The sequence below is a fragment of the Sus scrofa genome, chromosome 7 (genome assembly GCF_054392235.1).
Source record: "Sus scrofa isolate SSC_HxYL_T2T_F1_AM1 chromosome 7, Sscrofa_HxYL_maternal_Yorkshire_Landrace_v2.0, whole genome shotgun sequence".
Lineage (NCBI taxonomy): Eukaryota > Metazoa > Chordata > Mammalia > Artiodactyla > Suidae > Sus > Sus scrofa.
The window spans coordinates 100,164,469-100,186,251 of NC_139389.1; the positions used below are offsets into that span (position 1 = coordinate 100,164,469).

Below are 21,783 nucleotides of genomic sequence, written 5' to 3' on the forward strand. Positions count from 1 at the left end.
TACAGCTCCGATTGGACCCCTAGCCTGGGAACCTCCCTATGCCGTGGGAGTGGCCCAAGAAAAGGCAGAAAGATAAAAAAAATAAAATAAAAATAAAAAATAAAAACAACCTTGAAATATAGTTGGTTTATAATGTTGTGATTCAGTTATACATAGTTATGCGTGTGTGTGTGTGTGTGTACATATACACACAGATACATACATACAAATGTACTTTTCTCCTATAGTTATTACAAGATTTTGAATATAGTAATGGTGGTTTGTGCATTAATCTGAACAAACTCATCCTTTTGTCGTCTAGGGTGGTCCTGCACGTGGGCTCATTGGTTGACAGTCTGCTTTTCTCCATCTCTTCCCAGGTGCCAGAATTGGGAAGGTGGAATTGGCGGGGTGCCAGGGATGGAAGCCCACGGTGGCTATACTTTCTGTGGCCTGGCTGCACTGGTCATCCTCAAGAAGGAGCGTTGCTTAAACTTGAAGAGCTTATTAGTAAGTTCCTCTCAAGCCCCAGACCCCTGTGATGTGACTGCTCAGACATGCGGCCCTTGGGACTGGTCGGCTATAGGAAGGGCTAAACAGAGTTCCTGCCTTGAGCTTGTGAGCTGAGTCCTGTCACAAAGCTTCAGACGCAGTTGTCAGAGCGCTCGGCACTGCTCTGAGAAAGTGCAAGGAGTGAACGTCTGCTCTCCATCTCGGCCCCTTTCTTCTTCCTTCCCCTTTCCTGCTCTGAACTTTCCACATAGTGTGTGGGGCCAGCTCCTGAGGCTTCTTGAGTCCCTCAGACATCTGGGATGGGCCAGAGAACCTTCCTCCCACTTCTAAGAAAAGCATAGCTTCAGTATCTTAAAATTAGAAGATGTATCTTAGAATCTCCTAAGAGAAGTAATGAGAAGAGCTTTGAGACATTTTGCAGCCAAGCTTCTATTACCTACTACACTATGTGAACGTTTAGTAACTGCCCTTATGTGAGCTGGGCACAGCTGGGTAATGCACCGAGCAGGTGGTCCAGGCATTTCTGTCTCCACTCCAGACTCCTGCGCCATATTCAGAATGAACTCAGAGCACAGTCAGCCTCAGAGACTTGTTAGATTATAGCTAAATGAAATTATCTCTAAATTATCATTGGAGGTCTAGTAAACATAGATACACCCACAGCCACCAGGGAGCTATCTGGGGAAGCATTTACTCCCTGACCATGACCTTGAAGCAAACTAGCTGCGATTGACATTCATCTTCTCCTCTCCCCAAGTTCAGATGTCAGGCTCCCATTGTAGGAACCATCGTGAGACCCTCGTGAGCTTCCAGAAGACTTTGTTATGCTCTCTACAGATAAGATCAGCAGCGTATTGTCCTCGCCTTTAGGAAGCCTCCTATAGCATACTCTTCTTGAAAGTGCTTAAAGCCTTGAAGGTTTATGCCAAAATGGCCAACTTCGTGCATTGACTTAGATTTTATCAAACATTTAAATCTGATCATTAAAAAGGCACAGAACATGAAGCCCCATCTCCCAGGTAGAAATAAGGAATAAGCAAATGCCTCAGTTACAGTGACAGTATTCTGGATTTGGACCCTGTCTCTACCACTTTATAGCCATGTGACCTTGGGAAAACTGTCTGATCCATTTTAACTTCCATTTTTTTTTCCTCTATAAGGTAGAGGAATTCTTTTTTTTTTTTTTGTCTCTTTGCCATTTATTAGGCTGCTCTCTCAGCATATGGAGGTTCCCAGGCTAGGGGTTGAATCGGAGCTGTAGCCGCCAGCCTACACCAAAGCCACAGCAACGCAAGACCCAAGCCGCGTCACATCTGTGACCTACACTGTAGCTTGTGGCAATACCAGATCCTTAACCCACTGAGCGAGCCCAGGGATTAAACCTACATCCTCAGGGACACCACATCAGGTTCTTAACCACTAAGCCACAATGGGAACTCTGAACCCACTGTTTTTTAATTAAAATCATACACCTGGTCCCAGGACTTACTGAAGTTCAGGTTCTTTATGTCTCAGTGCAAGAGGAATTCAGTGAGAGGCAAAGTGATAGGTAAGGAGTAGATTTATTGAGAGAATGTGGGCCATCTCAGAAGATAAGAGGCTCCTGGAAGATTCCTTGGGTCCTGAAATCTTGGGTAATTTCATAGGCCAAAGAGTGGGAAGATTATTCCAACTATTTTGGGGGAGAGGCAGGGATTTCCAGGAGTTGGGTCACTGCCCACTTTTTGGCCTTTTAAGGTTGGCCTAGAAGTTGTCATGGCACCACACTAATGTATTACAAGGAGCATATAATGAGGCTCAAGGTCAACCACCACCTTGGACCTAGCTGGTTCTAACCAGTTTTTGTCTTTGTGAACTGAAGTTTGGCACTTGCCATTAGCCTCTACACGAAGAAAAACAGGAGCCCCCGTAGCTGCTGACCCACAGCACCCCCTGAGCAGAGCTCAGGGTGGAGACCAGGAGTGAGGAACTGTGCACTCTGGGAAAAGTGGAAGAACAGGTCTTCAGATAGTTAGATATTTTTAGGAGATTTTATGAGCCCAATTCTTGCATCTCCTCATAACTAGAAAAACACTAACAGCCTTCGATGATGACTGATGTCTGTGACTAGCACTCTCCTTCAAGGGACGGGCAGCAAACTTCTGTAAAATGTGAGCAAGGCTGCATGCACCTCCCCCTTCACCTTTATGACTTATATCTTGATATTCCCCCTTTCCCCTTTGGGGCAGCATTTCAGAGCTATCTGAAATACTGCCCCCTGAGCTGTAGCTAAGTGGACAAAAGAGGAGTTCCCATCATGGCGCAGTGGTTAACGAATCTGACTAGGAACCATGAGGTTGCGGCTTCAATCCCTGGCCTTGCTCAGGGGCTAAGGATCTGGCATTGCCATGAGCTGAGGTGTGTAGTCGCAGACGAGGCTTGGATCCTGCATTGCTGTGGCTCTGGCGTAGGCCAGGCGGCTACAGCTCCAATTAGACACCTAGCCTGGGAGTGGCTCAAGAAAAGAAAAAAAAAAAGTGGACCAAAGATATCATAGCCATCTGTGAGAAGAGCCACTCCCAGGGACAGGATAGTGAGCCCTGAAGGAAGTCGGGAAAGAAAGAAGACAGGCCACCAGCTGAGGTGCATGTCAAAGGAGTGATTCCAGTAAGCCCAGACTTTTATATCTTCCCATAGAAACTGCTTTTCTGTACATCTCTTTCTGTAAATCTAGTTACCTGTAAATCTTTTGTTCCAACTACCTTCCCTTTGTTGCAAAAACTCATAAATCCTAGCTTCCTCCCTTGCCTCCTCAGAGCAGTTTCTGAAATTTTCTGAAGTTTCTTTTCATTTTTTTTGCCTTTTTAGGGCCACACCTGCGGCATATGGAAGTTCCAAGGCTAGGGGTCTAATTTGAACTGCAGCTACAGGCCTACACCACAGCCACAGCAACACCAGATCCTTAACCCACTGAGCAAGGCCAGGAATCAAACCCACAACTTCATGGTTCCTAGTCGGATTTGTTAACCACTGAGCCACGACGGGGACTCCAGAGGTAACAATTCTTTGAAGGTCAAAGAGAGAACGTATATAAACAGCCTGGTATATAGTAGGTGCGTCCTTCTTACCCAAACTCCATCCTCCCTCTGTTTTCTCTGGGAGAACTAGGGCCTGAATCTAAAGGATTTTATGAATGCATCCACAGGCTTAGGCACTGGAAAAAATAAATTAGTCTGGCTTAGAAACACTTAATCTGTGGGGTAAGTAAAAATGAAGAATGGACTCCCTACTGTAGTGCCCATTTTCTCATTTTCTTGAGTAATGCTTAGCCTGTTTTCATTAAACGGCATTAGTCCTGAAGCACTCGTTTATTTAAAACTGAGTGGGGATATGTCAGTGCCTGCACCTGCAGGTTTTTTTGCCTTTCGTTTGAAGAATTTTGGGTTGTGACTCTTTGGGTGAGTGTTGCCTTGAACAGGGATATGATCTGAACTCTACAACTGTTAACTGACAGGAGTGCTGGACTCCCCGTCCTGAAGAAGGTCCTTAGAGGGTCCTTCCAGCAACTCAGTTTAGAAAGAACACGGGTACAGGTCCAATACCCTGCTCCATACTTTGAGTGTGGTAAGGCAGCTCCGTGAGCGCTGGCAGGTGGCTGGAGTGCCTTGGAGGGCTGGGGGAGATGGAGGTGCCATTATCTGTTCTGCCAGTTGGTTCTGCTCAAGGCCAAACCCTTGACTATCTGGATCTTCAGAGTAGAGTGTGTTTAGAAAACTAGGAGATAAGTGAAGCATGCACCATGTGTGATCACTGTGGGACACCAGGAGCCATTTTACAGCTTCAGAGTAAATGGATTTCCCCTGTCAGCCGGCCAGTCTCCCCTGGAGCAGCACAGAGGCTAGACCACACGGAACCATCATTGTTCATCAGGACCAATGGCCTCTGTTCCCAGCCGTGCGAGGGATGTGCTAAGAAACCTAGGAAATTTCCTCAGGTGCCAAGTAAAAGTCCAGAACAATTTGAGATTATCCAAGGAGATATAGCACAAAATTCCATTTATCTGCTTTTAATAAAACTTCTCTGAGCCAGGAAAGTAAATAGAAATGAGCCACTGGTGGTCTGGACTAAAACTGCCTCATTAGGCTTATGGCTTAGGAGATGTTTGCAGGTCTCCTTCCAAGCCAGCTTGGCCCTTTGTTCTCTCAGCACCAGAATCCATTTGGAACCTTGGAAAAGGTTGTTGCCTCTCTGATGGGCACTGAGCAGAGATTCACGCTGGTTGCCTTGAAAGGCTTGGACTTTCACAGTGTCCCCACTGTGGTCTGTGGCAGTGAGGGCAAGCAAGTCAGAGGCCAAAGCACCAGAACGTGGGGGCTGAGAAGCCAAGAGAGGGGAACCCTCCCTCCCAGATCAGCCTCTGCAGATCTTGTCTTACTGGATTTAGAGTCTCTTTTAACCTCCAATTGGAGTTCCCGTCGTGGCGTGGTGGAAACAAATCTGACTAGGAACCATGAGGTTGCAGGTTCAATCCCTGGCCTCGCTCAGTGGGTTAAGGATCCAGCTTTGCTGTGAGCTGTGGTGTAGGTTGCAGACACAGCTCGGATCCTGCATTGCTGTGGCTGTGGCATAGGCTGGCGGCTGTGGCTCCAATTGGACCCCTGGCCTGGGAACCTCCATGTGTCGTGGGTGCAAGCCCTGAAAAGACAAAAAACCAATAATAATAATAATAATAATAATAAAATAACCTTCAGTTGCCTCTCTCTTTTCTGTCTCCCCCTCAGCAATGGGTGACGAGCCGGCAGATGCGGTTTGAAGGTGGGTTTCAGGGCCGCTGCAACAAGCTGGTGGATGGCTGCTACTCCTTCTGGCAGGCAGGGCTCCTGCCCCTGCTCCACCGCGCGCTGCACGCCCAAGGTGAGTGGGGCTGTGGGCAGGGCTGGGTGAGCCTCTTGCTGCTGATCAAGCCAGGAGCTGGTGCGCTCCATCGGAGGGCTCAAAAGAGGCTTGTCTGTCCTGGATATGGATCGCCCAGTGTGGACCCTCCCATCTCAGGGCACGTGTCGGCCAGGTAGGATTTAGCCCCAGTGGTTTAGGAGTCACTGCTTCTTCACGCTGGCTGTGTCCGGCTCCACCCTGACTGCCACCTTAGCTGGGTTTGAAGCCACGGTTTCTGACGCAGAGCTCCGTACTGGTCATGTCAGAACTGAAAACCCATGCTGTGCACATGGTCACACCAGTGACAGAAAAGGCAGTGGCATAAAGAGGCAGAGAACCATAACCCGTGGAGAAAAGACCCACCATGCTTGGCTGGCTGCAAAGTTGCCACCATGAGACATGTCATATTTGGAACTCACGGAAGAATCCTGGATGCACCGCCACACTGCTGGAGTGGAGAGACCTGTGCTCCTTTCTGTGGAGCCTCAGATGGGAATGCAGGGCCAAGCAGTGAGAGCGAGCCGACTTCGGGGAGCCTTCTCTGGGTGGCTCTGGAGATCTCAGGCCACTGGCTGGCTCTGCAATCATCTTTCCCATTTCTTTGCTGTGAGAAGAGGGTGTCTCTGAACAAACCATCAGGAGAGGGGAGGTCATGGCCACCCTGCTGGGCACTGATCTGGTCTCGCAGTGAGATGCCTTGGCCCAGAGGGAAGCTTTCCTTGGGACTTGGTAGTTGAGTAATTCATTGCTCAAATATGGACGATGAGGTTCTTTTCTGCGGCCCGCACTGCCTGCCCACCTCTCCTCCCCACTCCCACTCCCACTTTTCCTTCGTGTTTGGCTGTTTTCTTTTTCTGAGCCCCTTTCTTTCGTTTCTTAATTTCATCGGAGTTGTGGCCACTTTGGGTACTGAACTGAAGTAAACAGAGCCTCTGTCCTTCTCCTCATCTCCCCGTCTCTGTCCTGAGATTCCTCAGCCTGGAGCCCTCCTGGCTTTCAGTTTCAGGCTCTTGAGACATAGCCTTCCCCTGACTCTGGAGCCCACATGGTCTTTGGCTTGAACCAGAGTAGGGAAGTCAGAAATTCCCTGAGAGTCTGTTTCAAAACAGAAATAACCTGGGGTTTTAGTAACCTCTTTATTCGGCATGGTGAGGTCAAGCCTCTGGTAACACCGTCTGCCTTTCACAAACCTGTCCCAGGCAGGGATAAGATGCAGTGTTTCTGAAGCTGTCGGGAAAATCTGGTGAGAGCTATAACGGGAGGGTGACCTGCCAAAGTCTTCAAGGGGGGCCCGGGTTCACATTGTGTCTCTTGTAGCATAAGTTCTGAGGACAAGTCACATTCAAAGCTTTGCCTGTGGAAAAAGTTGCCTGTGCATCTTGGTGCTTCCACCTTTATTCACTGCCTGGGAGAAGGCCTGTGTTAGGCCTAAAAGTCACTTCTCAGAAAACAGTGGACTTGGACCAGGAGGAGTCTCGGAAGAAGGGAGTGTTTTGAGTAGTGGGCAAAATACGGCAAGAGTCTAACGGAGATGTGATGTGGAAAGATATTCACAGTATACTGTGATCAATTACATTTCAAAGCAATATGTAGATAATTCCATTTTCAGTGAAGAGTTGACTCCAAAAAATTAATAGAAGGTATCTGGGTTGTGAAATGTTTGTTTCCTTTTTTATTTGAGTTAAAGTTTCTTTAATATGTGTTTCTTACATGAACAACAAAAGTTATTTTGCAAAAGATGAGACATTCTAGAAACAAAGCCAGTAGCAAGGTGAGAAAAATATTTGGACAAATGATGAAGAGCTCATTTCTTTCACTTGAGAAAGTCATACCCAGCAATAAGTAACACGAATAACCCAGTCGAAACACAGGCAACGGATCTGAACAGACAAGTTCACAACAGACAGAAAGAGAAGAATGGTTATAATAAGTTCTACCTTCACTGCCGCGACTGCCGAGACTTATCAAGTGCGCACCGTGCTCCAGGACAGAACGGAACGTTACGTTTCACGTATAGGCTCTCATTTGATCCTCAGAACAAGCCCCAAGAAACACGTGCTGTTGTTATCCCCATTTTACCAAGTACAGCATGGGTGACTTGCTTCCTGATACTTGATTGCTACCTACCATGGTATTGGAGCCCTGCTCGTAACCACTGTAGATGGCCATTCACCAGGTGAACAGGTGATGGTTAAAGGAATACAAATAAAAACGGCAGGACACTATTTGTTTTTACTCTCAGGTTGGCAGAGATTAGAAAACTTGCTGCCCTGTGTTGGGGAGAGTGTGAGAAAACAGGCACTTGTCACTGTTGGAGGGGCTATAAGTAGGTGTGTCATTTTTTTCGAGAGTAGTTTGAAAACATCAGTTTAAATTATTTGAATCCAGCAAGGGCTGTGGCGGGAATTTACTTGCACAAACATTGCAAAGGATGTGAGTTTTTTTGTTTGTTTGTTTGTTTGGTTTTTTTTTTTTTTTATCTTTTTCTAGGGCCGCTTCCCGCGGCATATGGAAGTTCCCAGACTAGGGGTCTAATCAGAGCTGTAGCCACCGGCCTATGCCAGAGCCACAGCAATGCGGGATCTGAACCACGTCTGTGACCTACACCACAGCTCATGGCAACACCGGATCCTTAACCCACTGAGCAAGGGCAGGGACCAAACCCGCAACCTCATGGTTCCTAGTCAGATTCATTAACCACTGAGCCATGATGGGAACTCCTGGGTTTTTTTCTTTTTATGGCTGCACCTGCAGCAAATGGAAGTTCCCAGACTAGGGGTCGAATCAGCCACAGCAATGCTGGATCCAAGCCGAATCTGTGACCTATGCCACAGCTTGTGGCAATGCCAGATCCTTAACCCACAGAGTGAGGCCAGGGATCAAACCCTCATCCTCACTGTGTCAGGTTCTTAACCCACTGAACTACAATAGGAACTCCCTGAAGTGGAATTTTAATAGCAAACAATCCAACTGCCCATCAAAGGCTAACAGTTAAATAAATAAGGACCTCTCCCGTACGGTAGCTGCACACAATGGGCTGATGTGGAAAGCACTCCAGGAAACAACAGCAAGTATCAAAGGCCAGGCAGAGAGCAGTCTGCCTATGCACACACAGCCTGGCATCCACACGGCCTTCCTGGCAGTGTACACCCCCCTGCCCCTTAAATAATGGGTACCTTTGGGAGAGGGGCAGGAGTAGGAGGAGACTGACTTTTTAATATCTTACTGCACTGTATGCTGCTTTAAAAAAAAAAAAACTTGTGCATTCCTACTTTTGGTATGTGAACAATACATTTTTCTTTTTTTCTGCTTTTTAAGGCTGCACACATGGCATATGGAGGCTCCCAGACGAGGGGTCAAATTGGAGCTATAGCTGCTGGCCTACGTCACAGCCACAGCAACACCAGATCCGAGCTGTCTACGACCTACACCACAGCTCACGGCAATGCTGGATCCTTAACTCACTGAGCAAGGCCAGGGATGGAACCCGCAACCTCATGGTTCCTAGTCGGATTCATTTCTAAGCCACAATGGGAACTCTGAACAAACACATTTTTCAAAGGTCACACCAATAACTAAAAAGATGATGTGGGGCCAACCGGTACACTGTAGCACAGGAATCCAGGCCAGTCCCTGACTCTGCATGTGGCCATCAGTTGTTCATGCAATAGTTGCCTTATGGGTAGAAGACAGTATTTGAGTAGAAGAACAAATTATTATTAATATCTTTAAAATATCAAATGCTGACGAAACTAGTGAGTTCCTTTTTGTGGAGCAGTTAAGACTGCAGGCTTGTGAGTTTCTTTCTGAACGCATAGTGACTAGTTGGTGGCATGTTTGGGATGTACGCTAGGCCGTATTTGTCCATCTGTGAAATTGAGCTGCAGGTGGCTCTACCTGTCAGTTACTGTTTGAAAAACTTTTCATTTCTCAGATAAAAGAAACCTTTGAAATGCAAAATGACATTGTAATGGGGATCTGTATTTTAAGGGAGAGGTACAAAGGATTTAAAAGGCTGACTCCAGTGCACAGTTACAACCCTGTAATCATATCTCTCTTCATCTCCCCGTGATTATGTGTGTTGATGTGCAAATTCAGGATCTCAAGAAGTTCCTCACAGGAGTTTATGAACTTTGAGCCTTTAGAAGGTCCCTGAAACACTCTGTAATCTATTTCATCATAAACAGCATTTTCTTTTCAGATTCCAACTTGAGCGGTAGGTTATCATTTACCTTATAGTAAGTCTTTCATTTATTATAGGAAATGAAATAAAGGTATATTTTATACTAGTGTTTAGTGCAGTATCCTGAAGTTTAGTAAATATGCCTTTCTTGAAATATAATTCACATACTGACAGTTCGCCCATTTAAAGTGTGCAATTTTTAGCATATTGAGTGGTGCAACCATCGCTGTAATCAATTTTAGACTTTTCATTACCCTCTCAACGTTCCTGTACCCATTAAATGTGCTTCTTAAAAGAAGAAATCAATTGTGATTACAGCATATGTGTATACTACATACACATAATTTAAAAAACCCATGTAACCAAAAAAAGAGCAAAAAGGGAGAACTAGGTATAACATATGATATAGATAAAGAGTATATATAGTAAAAAGCTAGATTAATAAAATTGATACTTGGGGAGTTCCTGTCATGGCTCAGCAGTAACAAATTTGGCCAGTAACCGTGAGGTTTCAGGTTCGAGTCCTGGCCTCGCATAGTGAGTTAAGGATCCAGCGTTGCCGGGGAGTTCCCTTCCTGGCGCAGTGGTTAACGAATCCAACTAGGAACCATGAGGTTGCGGGGTTCGGTCCCTGCCCTTGCTCAGTGGATTGAGGATCCGGCGTTGCTGTGAGCTGTGGTGTAGGTTGCAGACGCGGCTCAGATCCCGTGTTGCTGTGGCTCTGGCATAGGCTACAGCTCTGATTTGACCCCTAGCCTGGGAACCTCCATATGCCGCGCGGGAGTGGCCCAAGAAATAGCAAAAAGACAAAAAAAAAAAAAAAAAAAAGGATCCAGCATTGCCGTGAGCTGTGGTATAGTTTGCAGAAGCGGCTCGGATCCTGAGTTGTTTTGGCTGTGGTGTAGGCTGGCAGCTGCAGCTTTGATTCAACCCCTAGCTTGGGAACTTCCATATGCCAGGGGATCAGCCCTAAAAAATACCGAAAAATAAAAAAATAAAAATAAAATTAACACTTGAATCTCAGATGAAGGACAGATATTCTCAAAAGGAAAGACAACTTGTGAGATAAAGTTATGGGAAAAGTCACCCACAGTGACTTTAATTAAGTAATTAAAGGCATGCAAATCAAAACAAATGATCAGATACTATTTCTTTTTAACCTTTTAATTGCTGAGAACTTTTTTTTGGAGGAGGAAGAGTTAGCATAATTTTATTTTTTTCATTTTTAAAGTTTTATTGAATTACAGTTGATCTACAATATTGTGTTAATTTCTGCTGTACAACAAAGCAATTCAGTTATACACTGAGGACTTCTTTTTTTTTTTTTTCCCAAGTAACCAATGTTGGCAGTAGTACAGGAAGATCCTAAATTTTGCTGGTGGCTATATGAAGTGTTAAAGCAGTTTACCAGTATCTTAAAAGCCTTAAAAATGTTTATTCCCTTTAACTGAATCATTTCAGCCTTGTGAATCTATTTGAAGAAAATAATCCTAAGCATAGAGAAGATTCACAAAGATGTTTATTGTGGCTTTTTTTTTTTTTTTTTTTTTTTTTTTGCTTTTTAGGGCCACACCCACAGCATATGGAAGTCACCAGGCTAGGGGTCACCAGGCTAGGGGTCGAATCAGAGATGCAGCTGCAGGCCTGTGGCACAGCCACGACAACGCAGGATCTGAGCCTCATCTTTGAACTATACCACAGCTCACAGCAACGTCGGATCCTTCACCCACTGACAGGGATCGAGCCCACATCCTCATGAATCCTAGTCGGGTTTGTTATCACTGAGCCACGACAGGAACTCCCTATTGTAGCATTTTTTATGATTGCAAGGAACTGGAAACAACCTCAGACTCAAGGTCCCATCCTATCTGTGTCTATCTCCAACAGAGTCTGCTGTGCTCCCAAGAGGAGCAAGAACAAAGAGGAGTAATGACAATAGTCAGTGCTTCAGAAAGCACGTGTCCTGGGCTGAGCATGAGACGGGGGACCTGAGAAGCTCCTCCTCCCTGGGGCTTGGTTCCCATGTTCCTCTTCCAGTGTGAGCATCTTAGGGGCCAGGTGGGACCTGAGTGTTGAAGATGAGTGGTTTTTGTACCTGGTCCCCTAGTGTCAGCCAACCGTGTACCTCATCCAGTGTTCAACCCAGGAGATGGCGATCACTTTCTGACTACCCCACCTCTCCTCCCGTCTCTCATTTAAGAAATCTCTAAAAATGATTCTTTTCTCTAGTATTCTATGTATATGAATATTCCAAAGTCAAATATTTCTCTATACCAAAACTTTGATAAATTTTACCATAGAAGATTCTCTACTCATATATTTGAGTGTTTTGGTCCAGTATCTATATTGATGCCATTACCTTATGTGTCCACTTAATGAAATATATGTCCCTTCAGAATGATGGTTGTGAAGATTATGTAGCAGAATAGAAAAATGTATGCCTGTAGAATTAAATGAAAAATGTAAGATAAAAATTATCCTAACTCTATAGAAAAATGCATAGAAACAAAGACTGGAAGAACGAAAAATTAGGTTTCAGTTGCTTTTTCAGATTGTTTGCTATCTTTGTAGCCCAAAGTATAAAATTGACCAAAAACTTTTTTTTTTTTTTTTTTCTTTTTAGGGCTGCACCTGTGGCATATAGAGGATCTCAGGCTAGGGGTTGAACTGGAGCTACAGCTGCTGGCCTACACCCCAGCCACATCAGATCCAAGCCTCGTCTGCGACCTACACCACAGCTCATGGCAATGCCGGATTCTTAACCCACTGAGCAAGGCCAGGGATTGAACCCGCAACCTCGTGGTTCCTAGTTGGAATTGCTTCCGCTGCACCACGACTCGGGAACTCCATGACCAAAAACTTAATGCACATCCTTTTGCTTTTCATTTTTTTAAACTTTTATTGAAGTATAGTTGATCTACATGGTTGTGATAATTTCTGTTTCTCAGCAAAGTGGTTCAGTTATACACACCTCCATTCTTTTTCAGTTTCTTTCCCCACGTAGATTATCACAGATTAATTCACATCCTATATGTGTATTCTTAAAAAATCAATTCCCAGAGTTCCTGTTGTGGCTCAGTGGGTTAAGAACCTGACATGGTATCCGTGAGGATGTGAATTCAATCCCTGGCCTCACTCAGTGTGTTCGGGATCTGGTATTGTCATGAGCTACAGCATAGGTTGCAGATGGGGCTTGGATCCGGTATTGCTGTGGCTGTAGGCTGTAGCTCCCATTCAACTCCTGGCCTAGGAACTTCCATGTGCTGTAGGTGCAGGTGCAAAAAGAAAAAACAAATCAGTTCCCACATATGTGTTTCCATGCACGTCTGTCTGTTGGCCATGTGTCCCTCTCCACCCGCCCTTGGTAACTGAGCGGTCCACAGCATTCTCTGATTCTTGCTGATGGAACTTCAGAGTGAAGAAGCTTGGTTGTTGGCCAGTACTTTAGTATTCTCACCAGAATTGCCAATTTCTGCTTGTACAGGAAGATGGTTACTAGGATGCTTCTTAGGGAAAATTTTTGAGCCAAGAGACTAGAGAATTCCCTTTAGAGACAGATTAAATTCAGGCTTAGAGAAGTAAAAGAAACAGAAACTAGTACCCCATTAGAGTTCCCTTGGCTAAATAGAGTCTGCTTAACAAGTTTCAGAGATGTGCTAGAAGAAATGTCTTAAGAGGGAGGGGTTCCCTGGCAGTTCCTGGCTTGGGAACTTCTCTGGTGCTCTGGAGCCCATGGTTGCAGCCAAAAAAAAAAAAAAAGAAAAAAAAAAAAAAAAGGCAGCCAGTAGTAGAGGTCAGTCTGGAAAACTGAGCTAAATAAGCTTGTCCGTGCCTGCAGGGGATGTGGTTTAGGACGGTCATCCAGGGTAAGGGGACACTTCAGGTAAAGTCGAGTGCCACTTGGACCTGCTGCTCTTTGACTCAGGTCAAGGTTCAGGGGAGAGGGCATGTCTCAAGACTTGGATGAAGAGGTTCGAGGGTCCCAAGAATGTCATTTTCAGCATTCTTTCCAGGAGAATAGAGGGAAACCTTGACAGCTGCCATTCATTGGGTGATAAAATACAAAGAAGTCATCATTCCTTTGCTGGATTTGGGCCAGGCCCAGGCCTGCGCTGATAAGCTTTGTCTTCTGCAGGTGACCCTGCCCTCAGCATGAGCCGCTGGATGTTTCATCAGCAGGCACTGCAGGAGTACATTCTCATGTGCTGCCAGTGCCCTGCCGGGGGCCTTCTGGATAAGCCTGGCAAGTGAGTGTCTTTTCTCTGGGGAGGGAGGAAGGGGGAGGGATGAGCACCTCAGGCCTCCTCTGAGCCAGATGGGTGGGGTGTCCCTTTCCCTGCAGCTGTGTAGTGCGCCCGTGGCAGGGGAGGAAGCAGGCCAGGCGGGCAAGCGCACCCGCTCCCAGTACCATCCACCCTGGCCCCTCCAGTGCCCAGCTTCCTCGAACCCTCTCCAGTTAGGTAAACAGATCACTGGGTTGGTAGCTTTTCTTTCCTCTTTAAAAAAATTTTTTTATTAGAGTATTGTTAATTTGCAGTGTTCCTTCAATTTCTGCTATACAGCATAAGCAACCCAGCCATACATATACATATATGTATACACACTCTTTTTTTTTAATACTATCTTCCATCGTGTTCTAACCCGAGGCTGTACACAGTTCCCTGTGCTGTACAGCAGGACCGCTTTACCCATCCGTTCTAAATGTAATAGTTTGCATCTGCAACCGCAAACTCCCATCCATCCCTTCTCTCCCCACAGCAAACACAAGTCCACCTTCCATGTCCACGATCTGTTTCTGTTTTGTAGATAGATTCACTTGTGCCATATTTTAGATTTCACATGTAAGTGATACCATGTGGTATTTTTTATTTAACCAAACTGATTTAACTACAACAGGATATAGGATTTTAAAACTCCTGAGGGTCATAAACAGATTATAATCACAACTATTACAGGCTGCTCACCACACACACACACACAGGGTCATAAACAGATTATAATCACAACTATTACAGGCTGCTCACCACACACACACACACACACACACACACACACACACACACACCTCTGCTGCCAACACCATCCATGGGAAGGCCCACCTGAAGGCTGGTTCCCAGCGATTTATGAGGAATGACTTTGGCCCACTTCTAGACATTTTGGGGTTTTTTGTTTTGAGAAATATATCGATTTAGTACCAGCACTACCCTGGAGAGCGCCTTCCAGAAAACAGGTGAAGGGACTGACTCTAGGATGACAGTTCCTGGCGCCAGGAAGGGCAGAAGGATGGGGCTGTGCACACTGCTTTTGGCGAAGCCAGCTTGTTGGAGGCATGTGGAGGGTGGGATGGGAGTGTGAGCTCCCTGGGGCTCCTGTGTCTGAGCGGTGGCCTTGTTGTTGGGAGGCTCTGCTGGGGGTGGGCGGGGAGCAGAGGAGCACCTGCTCAGAGCCGCCCTGTCCTTGCAGGTCCCGAGACTTCTACCACACCTGCTACTGCCTGAGCGGCCTGTCCATAGCCCAGCACTTCGGCAGCGGAGCCATGCTGCACGATGTGGTCCTGGGTGTGCCGGAAAACGCCCTGGTAAGGAGGGTTGGGGCTTGCTGAACACTGCTGCTCTGCAGGGGTGCAGAATGGGCTGCCAAGAGAACTGGCTGTGCGCAGGTCCCACGGGCACAGGCTGGTGAGCTTGCTGTCTCCACCCTCCCTCCCTCTGTCTGAAGCCCATTCTCCTGAGGTTCCAAGGAGGGGGTCCACCGTGGGACAGAGTGTCTGTGCCCTTGTCCCAGAGTCCAGCACCCAGACCACGTGTCACAAGTTCCCCTCTCTGAGGAAGCTGACTAGGAGGCAGTGAGCTTAGCGTCTGCAGCCAGGTGGCTGGTTGTCTTCTGGAATCCTCAGCTTGCGGCCATCCCTCCAGAGAAGCCTTCTCAGACCACCTTCTGTAAATGAGACACTCTGCCAGAGCTTTGTCTATGCTCTTCAGAGCATTCAGCACAGTTTGTCACATGTGCGTTTAACTGGTTTGGTCCGCTTCCCTCTAAAACTGTCAGCCTCGTGCGGGTCGGCTGTTCACCACTGCATCCAGCCCCAGACCAGCCTGGCCACATGGGGTGCTCCTGAGTTAGTCATGAGCCTGAAAGGTGGCTTCGCTATGACTCTCCACAGACATCAGGTGATAGGGTCGGTGCAGACTCTCACGAAACATTCCAGCAGAAGAAACACAGTTGGCCAGTAGGTGGATGAAAAGATGCTCAAACTCACTAGTAATCGAGAAAATCAAAACGATCCTTCGGCTTTCACAAGTCTTAACATTTTTGCCTATTTGCCTCCTATGCAACCCCCTTCCATTCTTTTCCCTCCCTCCTTCCTCAGCATAACTCTGTCGTAAACTTGACATTTATCATGCCTGCAGATGTTTCTGTGCTGTTGCTACATAGGTATGTATCCACGAACAATAGAGTTGTTTTGTATGTTTGAAAACAGTATTTATTGCACCACTTAACAGTGCATCACTTTTCTCACTATTACACTTTTGAGGTTTATTTGTCTTCATATGCGGTGCTCCAGTTTACTCATCTTAACTACTGTATAGTATTCCCTTGCCTAAGTGTACCCCAGTTTCACTGGCTGGTCTTCTGTTGGTTAACATGGAGATGGTTTCAGATTGTGCTATTACACTGGTATTGCAGTGAACATTCTCGCGTTAGTTTCTCTGGGAGAGACACACCCTCATCTTCACTAACCGGCCCTGAACCACGCCCCTGTGTGCTTGGGTTGTTTTATGCTCACATGGCACCAAGATGAGTCATCCCATAGCCAGACTTTTCCTTTCTGCCAACTTGACAGATGTGAAATGGTGTCTTGGTTTTGTTTTGCATTTCCCTGATTACCAGCAGGGCTGAGCATCTTTTCAAACGTTTTTTGGCCATTTGTATTATGTCTTCTGTGAAATGCCAGCCAGTTCCTATCCATTGCTCATTTTCTTATTTATAATTTTTTTTTTCTTATATGTATGTTTGCAGGAGTTCTTTGTGTGTTCTTGATACTGTTTGTCAGCAGTGTGTGTGTGGTCAGTCTCTTCCTGTTGGTGACTTTGTTTCTAGTGTTTTTTTTTGTCGAATAGAAGACTTTAATGATAAAGTGAATAATTTTCTTTGCCTTTTTAGTTTTTGAGGGGCCTTTTTTTGGGGGGGAGGGGTTACTTAAATCTTTTCCCACCCGAGGTCATAAATATATTTTCTTTGAGACAGTTTAAAGTTTTGCTTTTCCCATCTAGTGCTTTAACTTTCTTGGAATTGATTTCCATCTGCAGTGAGGGGTGGATGTAATTTTATCATTTTCCTATTTGGATAACCAATTGACCAGCACCACTTACTGAAGTTTACAACCCCTCCTACTGATGAGTATCACATGTGTGTCACATACTCAAGTTTCTGTATGAGGTAACTCTGTTTCTGGACACTCTGTTCTGACAGTCTGTTTGTTATCTTCTGAGTCTTAAGCAAATCTTAAATGCATGTAGGCAAGTCCCACTCACCTTGTTCTTTCTCCTCAAGATTGCCTTGGCTCTTCTTTGCCTTTTGCATTTTAGGATTTCCTTGCATTTTAGGATCAGCTTATCAAGTTCCACAAAAAAACAAACAAAAAAAAACCTAATAGATTTTTTTTATTAGAATTGCATTGAATATAAGATTAATGGGAGAGAACTAACTTCTTTTCAATGTTAAGGCTTCCTATTTATTTATTTATTTTTGGCTGCACCTGCAGCATATGCAAGTTCCTGGACTGGGGATCGAATTTGAGCTGCAGCTGCGACCTACGGCACAGCCAGCAGATCTGAGCTGCATTTACGACCTACACCACAACTCACAGCAACGCTGGATCCTTAACCCACTAGGCAAGGCCAGGGGTCAAACCTGCATCCTCATGGATCCTAGTTGGGTTCATCACCACTGGGCCACAGCAGGAACTCCTTTCCATTTTATTTTGTAATTGGTTGTATATAGCTATTGATAATCATATTTTAATTTTGTATCCAGCCACCTTGCTGAATTCTCTTAATAGTTTTAATAGTTTGTCTCTAGAATCTCTTGGATTTCTTAAATTTAGAACATAGTATCATCTTTGGTTTTGCCTCTTCCTCCTTGATTCTTAAGAACTTTCTTTTTCTTGCCTTGTAATGTTGGCTAAAACCCCAATGGTGTGCTGACTGGAGGTGGTAATAGGAAGTGTTCCTATCTTGCTTCTGATTTTAATGGGGAGGCTTCTGTAATTCCACCATGAATAGGATGCTTACTGTGATGTTTTCATAGGTATTTCATATCAGGTTAAGAATGTTCCCGTCTGTTCCTGGTTTGCTGGGGTTTTTCATTTGTTTCAGTCATAATCTAGTATTGAACTTTATTGAATGCTTTTTCTACATCTAGTTTTTCTCCTCTAATGTTCTATTTGGTTGATACATGTTCTGATGTTAACCTTACATATTAACCAGGACAAGCCCTTTAGAGTGAGTGTGTATGTGCTGGTTTAACACACTGCCTGCAGGATTCACTTTGCCAGTATTTTTATTTAGGATTTTTTGCATGTGTGTTCATCAGAAATATTGATCTAAAACTTTTTTTTTGTATTCTTTTCCAGTTTGTGTTTCACAATAATATAGCCTCATAAAATTAGATGGCCATCTTCTTCCCCTACTTGAAAATGTTTTTTAGTCTTTAGAAAAGTTTGTATAAGTTAATGATTATTGGTTCCCTGTAAGCTAACATTTGCTTGAGAAACCATGTAGGCCTGGTATTTTTTGGGTGGGGGTGGGGACAGAAATGCTGGTAGCAAAATAAACAGTTGTTGATTTAACCTATATAGGTTTTAAAATTTTTTTTCTTGAATAAATTTTGAAAATTTATATTGCTCTATAAAACTATTTAGTTTACCTTTGTTCTGGCATGGATTTGCTCAAAGTATTTTCTTAACTTCAGTACTGGCCTAGGCTTGTGCCTTGTCTCACACTAAAGTTTTTTTGGGGAGGGGGTTCTGTGGGATAAATTAACTTATTGATGGCCTGACGCCTTTACTTAAGTGTAATAGGATCACGGTCCTTTTTCTTGATTATAAACACATATTTATTTTTTAAATAATTGGAGTACATATAAAACTAAAAGAAAATTAAAAACAATCATCACTGTTCCTATTTTGGCCTACATTCATTTTTTTTTTTTTTGGCCTATTTCATATACATCATATCTACCAACACTTTATTTTTTGGCTGAATCTACGGCCGAAAAATCCTCCCAAAATCATAAGTTTGGGGATAATATCACATACTGTCTTCCACACTTAATGTAAGTATTTGCCAATATCATTAAATATTTGAAAGGATGTCTTTTGTCAATTGCATCTTTGCAAATATTTTCGCCCAGTCCGTAGGTTTTCATTTTGTTTATGGTTTCCTTTGCTGTGCAAAAGCTTAAGTTTGATTAGGTCCCATTTGTTCATTTATGCTTTTATTTCCGTTGTTTTGGGAGACTGACCTAAGAAAACATTGGTAGGATTTATGTCAATGTTTTGCCTTCTCTTCTTGTTCTCTTCTTGGAGTTTTATGGTGTTCTGTTTTGTATTTAAGTCTTTAGGCCATTTTGAATTTATTTTTGTGTATGATGTATTCTAACTTCATTGATTTACATGCTGAAAGCATGTTTTTAATGGCTCTCTTCCTCTGTGTCCCATGTACTATAACATGTCTTACCAGTTCCCTGTTGTACAATAGGGCCTTGTGAGATAAATCTCCATGTGTATCTCTGATGATTCCTTATATTATATTCTTTTTGTTTTGTCTTTTTGTCTTTTTAGGGCTGCACCCTCAGCATATGGAGGTGCCCAGGCTAGGGGTCCAATTGGAGCTGTGGCCGCTGGCCTAACCACAGCAACGTGGAATCCAAGCCACAGTTCACGGCAACGCCAGATCCTTAACCCACTGAGTGAGGCCAGGGATTGAACCCGCGTCCTCATGAATGCTAGTTGGGTTTGTTAACCATTGAGCCACAACGGGATCTCCAATGTTATATTCTTGTAAGTGCATTAAATGGGCAAAGGCTGTGCACTGGAGTGATTAATTGGCATCTGTTCTCTTTGCAGCAGCCCACTCACCCTGTATACAATATTGGACCAGATAAGGTGATCCAAGCCACCATGCACTTTCTACAGAAGCCGGTCCCAGGCTTTGAGGAGCATGAGGATGAGGCAACAGCAGAGCCTGCCACTGACTAGAGGACACGAGGTCCCACGGGTCTGTGTTCACCCACCTCCCCAGTCAGACCAAGGTTTATACATTTCGATACACACTGCATTCTGTGCTGCACAAGCCTTGGCCACTGTGGAGTTTGGTTCTTTGTCCTTTCTTGTTAAACAAAACCGATGGCTCCCAGTCTAGAGAACGCAGTGGCCTGGTTTTTTAAAGATTCTTTCCATTCCTGTTAAACCAAAAATCTACCGGCCATGCGGCATCTGAACCTGGCTCTGACCTGGCCGGGGTTGGCTGGGGAACAGTGCATGCTGGGAAGGAGCAGCCCTCTCGCCAGTGCTCCGGTCTGACCATGGCATTGGAATGAATGAATGTCAGAGTATTACCGTATCCAGAGCCGCTGCTGCCCTTCCTACTCGCACCACCATTCAGCCGCCAGAAGGTGGCTTCCCATGGGTGGACATGAGTCTGCTCGCTGCCAGGTGGGGACCTTAGGTCCCACCAAAATGAATTCTCCAGGAAAAGAATGTGGTGGGGCTTCACTCTGAGGTGCCCGAGGCCCCCACCTCCCACCCTGGTCACCTGCAGGGGAAGGAGCTGGGGTCGGGGGAGAAAGGTCTTGGGAGATGTGAGTCCCTCCCTGCCCACACTGGGCACTGACCACACATCTCCATGGCCAGCCTTGTGCACAGGCAGGACTTGCTTCAGCCCCTGGGGTGGTGACCTAGACCCGGAAAACCAATTATGAGTGAAAAATGAACCTCTAGATCAACTCTGTACCAGAGGAAGCAGGAGCCTCAGAGCCCACCCCCCAGGCCCCCCACATCATGTGCCCCCAAAAAACCCCTCTGATGGCTGCAAAGCAGCGCCTTCAGTCCCTGGCCAGTCTCGGTGTTGCCATCTTTCTTCTACCGACTCCCAGCCCACCCTTCTCAGGCAGTGTTGTCTTCTCTCACCCAGAGTATTAACACTACTAAGTCTTTCACCTTCATTTCTGACTCAGGATTTATTCCCATCCTACCCACTCCAGGCTTACAGAAATAAAATCAAGTGCTAGATAAGCTGGTTGCCGCCAAGGCAGTAGCCATGTATACCTGGCCGGGGCAGGGCTGAGCGCTGCCCACCCAGGAGAACCCTTCCTTAGTCAGTGGGGTATTGAGTTGGGTCACCTGTCCACTGCCACAGTCACAGCAAGTGCCATGTTGCTGGTCTGGCCTTCCTGTAAGCAGCCGTGGGCTGTGGGCAGATGGGGGCCCGGAGATGCAGCATGAGGCTCTTCTCAACAACTTTGGCCGTCTGCTGCCTCTAATTCCCTAGTGCTTTGACGTTTGGGGCTGTGTATTACCTCCTTGAAATAATAAAAGAATAACATTTTCTATGATGTCTCTCATTTGTGACAGGTCCCAGGAAAAGGCCTTCAGTGGGCCCAGTGTTAGGAGTTTGGCGGGGGCTTGTGGTCACCAGTCTCCTCCTCTGTGTGATTCCAGACCACACGCATCAGTGGTTACAAAGAGGTCGGACGGGTTCCTCCCTCCCTCACATACCTTCTCCAGTTAAGGACACGGAGAGCCTGAGAGGAGGAGGAAAGCCATGTCCCAGGCTCCCTGGAGCAGTTTGGTTTGGCCCAGCACTCCGCTCAGTTTCAGAGTGAGTGAGTGAGTGAGTGAGTGAGTGAGTGAGTGAGTGAGTGAGTGTGTGTGTGTGTGTGTGTGTGTGTGTGTGTGTCTCCCTGAGAGCAGGGGGGTGCTCCGGAGTGCTCACGAAGACACTCGACAGTGGGTGGGTAGGTGACATCCTGGTCAGGGGCCGGGCGCTGTCACAGGGACAGGTCAGCACCCTGTGATCACCTGGCTTTCCTCCTCATTGGTCAGAGACCCCCTCCCAAGGAGAAGCCAAGAAAGTGGGTGCTCTGTGACCTGCCCCTCTCCTTGATGGTGAGAAGAGGTGCCCTCCGAGGCA

The 21,783-nt window shown here is 45.7% G+C and overlaps 1 protein-coding gene across 4 annotated transcripts in view; it reads left to right on the forward strand.

The window, feature by feature from the left end:
- FNTB (farnesyltransferase, CAAX box, beta) overlaps nt 1–21,202 on the forward strand; it is a 77,374-nt gene extending 56,172 nt beyond the window's left edge. For 2 of the 4 annotated variants that reach the window (XM_021098185.2, XM_084966555.1), the window contains 5 exons: nt 360–489; nt 5,253–5,385; nt 13,725–13,836; nt 15,053–15,167; nt 19,719–21,200. In XM_021098185.2, coding sequence (XP_020953844.1) covers nt 360–489; nt 5,253–5,385; nt 13,725–13,836; nt 15,053–15,167; nt 19,719–19,850 — 622 coding nt within the window. In that variant the 3' untranslated portion in view covers nt 19,851–21,200. 4 annotated transcript variants of the gene reach the window in all.
- The last annotated feature ends 581 nt before the right edge of the window (nt 21,203–21,783 follow it).